Source organism: Centropristis striata, chromosome 9, assembly GCF_030273125.1.
Source record: "Centropristis striata isolate RG_2023a ecotype Rhode Island chromosome 9, C.striata_1.0, whole genome shotgun sequence".
Classification (NCBI taxonomy): Eukaryota; Metazoa; Chordata; class Actinopteri; order Perciformes; family Serranidae; genus Centropristis; species Centropristis striata.
Window position 1 is genome coordinate 2,972,059 of NC_081525.1, and position 7,265 is coordinate 2,979,323.

Sequence of the window (7,265 nt, forward strand, 5' to 3'; positions counted from 1 at the left end):
CTGGGGGTCGCCAAATCATTTTGGAAGTCAGCTCTGTCTCCACTGTGTTAAAGTGTTCATGTGTTCATGTGTTTTAGTCTTTTTGGTCACTTAATGTCTTTTTTTGGGGTTATTTTGTGTGTTTTTTTGTCATTTTGTGTCTTTTTTTGATCATTTTGTGGTCAATTTGTGTGTTTTTTGGTCATTTTGTGTCTTTTTTGATCATTTTGTGTCTTTTTTTTAGTCATTTTGTGTCTTTTTTGGTAATGTTGTTTCTTTTTTTGGTCATTTTGTTTCTTTTTTTTAGTCATTTTGTGTCTTTTTGGTAATGTTGTGTCTTTTTTGGTCATTTTGTTTCTTTTTTTTAGTCATTTTGTGTCTTTTTGGTAATGTTGTGTCTTTTTTGGTAATTTTGTTTCCTTTTTTAGGTCATTTTTTCTTTTTTGAGGAAACTTTTTGAGTGTCATGCATCTTGTCTTATCCACTGAAGGACTTAGAGAGATCACTGCATCTAGTTTTTTGTTTATTTTGTCCCCTAAAAGACACCGTAGAGGTCTCTGCATCTAGTTTTTTGTTTATTTTGTCCCCTAAAAGACACCGTAGAGGTCTCTGCATCTAGTTTTTTGTTTATTTTGTCCCCTAAAAGACACCGTAGAGGTCTCTGCATCTAGTTTTCCTCCTTGTTAAATCATTTGTCCAGGAGTCTCTCTGTCCCCTCTGACACGTCTGTCTGTTCTGATTATTGATCGTCCACTGTGTTAAACGATCAGAGATCTATTAGGACAGGGGTGTCAAACTCTGGCCAACGGGCCAAATTTGGCCCGCAGTGTCATTTTATTTGGCCCGCGAGGCAATAACAAATTATTATATTATTATTGTACTATAAAAGCTGACCCGCCGGTATTATACGGCGCATTTACCGCTAATACTAGATTTATTATTGTTATTTTATTTTTAAATGTATTAACCTGTTGAAAAACTTTATTTTGATATTCAAATCAGAAGGATGCAAATAGAAAAGAGGCATACGATTTTTATTTATTTTTTATTTAATAAATTAATGACATTGATGTGTTTTTTATATGAAATTTGATTTTGCATGTCTGCACTATTTAGTTATATATTGTATGTTTATAAGCGTTGCTGGTTCCATATTTAATGTTAAAGCAAAACATGTTTGGTATATATTAAAAGGTTTATTTGTTCAATGTTGGCCCGCGACTTTATTCAAGTTTTAAATGTTGTCCCATTGTGTATTTGAGTTTGACACCCCTGGTTTAGGAGGTGAAACAGCTCAGCTGGTGTTCAGGTGTGAGGCTCAGCTGACTGAGGAGAAACCTGTGGACCAATCAGAGCCTCCCGCTGTGACCTGTGACTCTGTTTCCTGCGGTACGTGACTTCAGTGTGACTTCAGTGTGACTTCAGTGTTTAATAATTAATGAGTTATTGTTTCCATGGATCAGTAATGAGTCGACACAGCAGTTTGTTAGAAAAGATAACTTATTAATGAGCAGAGATCACAGGACAGAGAACTGATAACTTCCTGTTTACAGCTCTGAATCACAGAATGATCTACAGACAGACTGATTAATAATCCTCATAATAATCTCACACTTTATGAATCTGAAGATACAAAGGAAACAGAAAAAATCAAACAGAGACAGAAGATATAAAACGTGTCAGTTCAACCTGCTGTGCAGTGGCGGTTCTAACCAGGGGCCTCCAGGGGCCACTGCCCCTGTGAAGAAGTCTTTGGCCCCTGTGTCAAATTAATAATAAAATGATCAGTTTATAACAATGAACAATGGAACAATTCTAACCTTTTTTTTGTTCAAACAATATCTCATTGTGCACAAAATGAACCCAGAATGTTACTCTATGGAGTCTTATGGGGCTATTTTGTCCATTTTTGAATCCTTTTCATGTCTTTATGTGTCATTTTGTTTCTTTTTCGGTCATTTGTGTCATTTATGTGTCTTTTTTGTGTCTGTTTTAGTTATTTTGTGTCTTTTTTTGGTCATTTTGTGTCTTTTTTTGTCATTTTTATGTCTTCTGTGGGGTTTTTTTTGGTTATTCTGTCTTCTAATTTTGTGTCTTTTTCGGTCATTTGTGTCATTTATTTGTCTTTTCTGTGTCTGTTTTAGTTATTTTGTGTCTTTTTTTTCATTTTTATGTCTTCTGTGGGTTTTTTTTTTGGTTATTCTGTCTTCTAGTTTTGTATCTTTTTTGGTCATTTTGTGTCTTTTTCGGTCATTTGTGTCATTAATGTGTCTTTTTTGTGTCTGTTTTAGTTCTTTTGTGTCTTTTTTTGGTCATTTTGTATCTTTTTTGTCATTTTTATGTCTTCTGTGGGTTTTTTTTTTGGTTATTCTGTCTTCTCATTTTGTGTCTTTTTCGGTCATTTGTGTCATTTATTTGTCTTTTTTGTGTCTGTTTTAGTTATTTTGTGTCTTTTTTTTCATTTTATGTCTTCTGTGGGGTTTTTTTTTGGTATCTGTCTTCTAATTTTGTGTCTTTTTTGGTCATTTTGTGTCTTTTTCAAGACATTCAAAGATTTTGAATGCTTAAATATCATCTTTGCCATTTGTTAATGTGCTAATGTGCCCCTCTGATTAAACACTGGCCCCTCCTTGGCCCCCACAGTAAAACTGCTCTAGAACCGCCACTGCTGCTGTGGTACGAAAACAGAGATTTTACAGACAAACAGAGAATAATATGTGGTGTGTTTTGTGTCGTTCAGACGGCCAATCAGGTCGCAGCAGGGCGGTCACATGACGCTCACATGGCGGTGGCTTTGTCCTCGATCTGCTCCATCGCCAGGTTGTCGTAGACGTTCTGCTCTGCTCTCTTCTGCTCGTCTTTGCTCCTGAACAACAAACACACACTCTGTTATTAAAACTCTCTTATATTGAGTCATAGAATATCTATTCACATACTTTACTGCAGTAAAAGTACTAATACTACGCTGTAAATATACTCCAAGTACAAGTAAATGTCTGCATTTAAAGCCTGACTGAAGGAAATATATGTTAAAGTAACATGTTGATGTTCATTTAGCTGAAGAAGTCAGAGAGATTAAATTATGTTAAGCATGGGTCTCAAACTCGTGGCCCGCGGGCCAATTGTGGCCCTCGTGACGATAATTTGTGGCCCCCACCTTGATATGAAAGTTTAATGTGAGTTTTATATGAATGGCACTTTACCATGTTGTGTGTGGAAGGTCCCTTTAATTCCTTTTTTTTGGTAGTTTTGTGTCTTTTTTTAAATAATTTTGTGTCTTTTTTTAATTGTGTGTCTTTTTTGGTAATTGTGTGTCTTTTTAAAAATAATTTTGTTTCTTTTTTAAGTAATTTATTTTTCTTCCTGTCATTTTGTGTCTATTTTTAAATAATTTTGTGTCTTTTTTTGGTCAGTTTGTGTCTTTTTTAATAATTTTGTGTCTTTCTAATAATTTTGTGACTTTTTTGGCAATTCTGTGTCTTTTTTGGTCATTTTGTGTCTTTTATAAAAAAAAAATGTGTGTCTTTTTTAATAATTTTGTGTCTTTTTTGGTCATTTTGTGTCTTTTAAAAAAAAAAATGTGTGTCTTTTTTTAATTGTGTGTCTTTTTTGGTAATTTTGTGTCTTTTTTAAATAATTAGGTTTTTTTTTCCAGCATTTTGTGTCTTTTTTAATAATTCTGTGTATTTTTTGGTCATTTTGTGTCTTTTTTGGTCATTTTGCGATTTTTTAAAGTAATTTAGTGTTTTTTTGGTCATTTTGATACTGCCTCCAGCGGCCCCCAGGTAATTTGAGTTTGGGACCCCTGGTGTAAAGTATTTATTAGTTTTCCTACCGGACCATGTCCAGACTCGTGTCGTACGTGTCTCCGTTCATCATGATGACGTCGTTTTCTCTCACCGACTCAACGCTCTTCCTCCTGCGGACAGACGCTCTTTATTAGGACGACGTTATTAAAATTATTTAGATTTAAAGAGCAGAGAGAAGTTTTAGAGATACAGACATTACAAGTCTCTCTAAGAAACATTTACACCAAAAAGAAACTCTATAAAATGAAGTATTTTATAGTAAATTGGTATTTTTTAAGCATTATTTTCAAATATTTGCATTGGCTTTTTCCTGAATGCAGCAAAAGTAAAATAATAGTACAATTAACAAGACTACAAATTACATCCACGAGCTCGAGAGAGAAAAAAGAATGATAAAATTAAAAATATTATACGTGTTGTTTCATCAAGATTATCAGCTAAATGAAAAAAAAAAAAAAAGTCAAAATGGTCAAAAAATGTTTGCCAGACCCCAAAAGATTTTTAAGCGTTTTTGTCCTCAATTTAAGGCCAAAACTAACAATTACAATAATTATCAAGTACGAAATATTTCCCCAAGTCATTGTTTTGTCTGTAAATGAATCAATGAATAAATAAATAAATAATTTTAAAAAAATGCCCCAATTCAGATTTCTTGTTTTATCAGACAAAACACTAAAAATATTCAGTTTATTGACGTTTATATTTCTTTTTATTTATTATTTTTTATATGATATTTGGCATTTCTGTTTGACAAATGGTTGCCGAATATTTTTTTTGTTTTTTTGTTAAATAAATAATTGATTATTAGACGTAGTGTTACAGTTGTGTATTTTATAAACTGATATAATGTGAAAGTTAACGTGTAAAGTAACTGCAGCTGTTACATGAATTCATGGAGGAGAAGAAGAAAGAAGCAGGAAATAAAAACTACCTCAATTCATGCTAGATGTATTTTACTAATTTAAATTGTTTTTAGAAAAGAAAAAAACAATCAAAATTACAAACAATGGAGCAAATTATAATAAAATACATAAATAAATGTTGAAATAGTTGGTGAATCATTAACATTTCATCACCTGATTGAATATAATTTGCATTTAAATTAGACTAATATTTTCCATGAGGAAGCTTCAGTTTGAGCCTCTTTAACTATTTTTATTGACTTTAATTTGTCAGTTTTAAGGTTTTATCTCTCTCTACTGCTGCTCTGTGACCTGGTGATGACCTATGACCTATGACCTGGTGGTGACCCTTGACCTCTGACCTGCTGGGCTCCTCGCACCACGCCTTCTTCACCAGCAGCCCGACGAACGACAGGAAGAGGAAACCGACCACGGCGATGATCCCCGTCAGCCACTGAGGGAGGAGACGATCGGGGGAGGGCCCACCTACACACACACACACACACACACACACACACACACACAGTGACAAACTTTAAATGAGTCATTTTATTTTACTGCATTTCAGAGGAAATATAAAATCTTTATTTTACTCTTTATGTATCAGTGTTTCTCACCTGTTGATGACCTCTGACCCCTGTGTGTGTGTGTGTGTGTACGTGTGTGTGTGTGTGTGTGTGTGTGTGTACGTGTGTGTGCATGTGTTTGTGTTTTTACGTGTGTGTGTGTGTGTGTGTGTGTTGTGTGTGTGTATGTGTGTGTGTGTGTGTGTACGTGTGTGTGTACGTGTGTGCGCATGTGTCTGTGTTTTTACATGTGTGTAAGTGTGTATATGTGCATATATATATATATATATGCACATATACATGTGTGTGTGTGTGTGTGTGTGTATATGTGTATCTCTCTATGTTTGTGTCTCTGTATATGTGTGTGTGTGTGTTTATCCCTGTATATATGTGTGTCTCTGTATTTATGTATGTGTGTATCTCTGTGTGTGTGTGTGTATCTGTCTGTGTGTATACATCTGTATATACATGTGTGTGTGTGTGTGTGTGTGTATATCTCTGTATGTATATATATATGTGTGTGTGTGTGTGTATATGTGTATATGTGTGTGTGTGTGTGTGTGTGTGTGTATCTCTGTATATATATATATATATATATATATATATGTGTGTGTGTGTGTGTGTGAAGTCAAACACTTCAGTCAGAGTGTGTGTCTAACGAGGTGTGTCTTGTTTATAGAACCCAGATAATAAATAACGGGAAACAAATCTGCTTCCTTCTACACTGATTATGTTTTTTAATCAGTTATTTTGCTAACAGAAGATTTTAATTTTGCAGCATTATTTTTTATTTATTTATTTTACATACAATTATATTTTTTATTTTATTTTGCATATATTTTATTTTTTATATATATGCATATTTATTAAAATTTAATTTTGCAGCATTATTATTTTTTATTTATTTATTCTTACGTTTTTTGTTTTTAGCGATATTTTCTCCCTCACCAACTTTTTTTTCATTTAATTTTTCTTTTTCTGGCCTTTTTTGTTTATTATGTGTTAGCATGCAAAAAAACCAAAAGACATATTTTAACTTCAGTAAAACTTCCAAAGCTTTAGCTAAAGACTTTTACTTCAGTATTTCTACTTTTATTTCTTCCATAAGTGAATGACAGAAAACTCCATTTCTTATTATAATAATAATAATAATAATAATAATTAGACAAAAAAAAAATCAATAAATAATCTGCAGGTAATCTGACAGTGAAAGTATCATTTAGAGCTGTAAAACATGTTTTCTTTGTATTTATTTATTCATTTTAGTAACAATAAATCTAATAAAACCAGTATAATCGTGTGTTTTCTCCCAGTACAGGAAGTGGAGCAGCTCCACCATAGATATCTATGCTCGTACCTGTCTGAGGCGTCACAGCTCCCACGCTCAGCAGCAAACAGGAAACCAACAAACACAGTTTCCCCATCGCAGGAAAAATCAGGACAAAACAGAAGAAATGTGGAAGAAGTGAAAAAATAAATCCTTGTGAAGAGAAAAAGCTCCGGACGTCGAGTCAAACTGTGAGAATGTCGCAGCGTCGCTCGGTTCAGCTGTTAATGTTTAACTCAAAGTTATAGAAGCTTTTATCTGCTGAGTTTAAGGTCCAACAGGTGAACAACACGCTGACTCACCTGGGACACTTTAAAGCTGCAAAAACACGTTTTAACTTGATATTAAACAGTTAAATAACCAGCCGGAAGCTTGAAAAGGAGCGTTTTATTTATAAAAATGACAAAATTAAAACCATAAGTCACAGTCAGAAACTGTAAAAACAAAAGTTATTGTTGAGTATTCAACTTTCCGACGGTCCTTGAACTCATCATGTGTAACAAACTGTTTACTTTATTCCTTAGATTTATGACACAAAAACAAATCCAATTTAATACATTGAATTTAATGAATAATAATAATAAATAAAAACAGTATACTTTATGAATTTACACTGCTGGAAAACTGGAAAATGCTTAAAAACCTTGATAAATAAATTAAATTTAAATATATAAATAACTTG

The 7,265-nt window shown here is 33.2% G+C and overlaps 1 protein-coding gene across 1 annotated transcript; it reads right to left on the bottom strand.

Annotated features, from left to right (window-relative positions):
• Positions 1-1,461: 1,461 nt before the first annotated feature.
• On the bottom strand, positions 1,462-6,881 carry pdzk1ip1 (PDZK1 interacting protein 1). Its single transcript, XM_059341140.1, has 4 exons — positions 6,614-6,881; positions 5,053-5,176; positions 3,815-3,898; positions 1,462-2,845 (listed from the first exon to the last, which is right to left on the bottom strand). The coding sequence occupies exons 1-4, from the start codon at positions 6,678-6,680 to the stop codon at positions 2,758-2,760; spliced, it is 363 nt and encodes a 120-aa protein (XP_059197123.1). The 5' UTR covers positions 6,681-6,881; the 3' UTR covers positions 1,462-2,757.
• Positions 6,882-7,265: the final 384 nt, after the last annotated feature.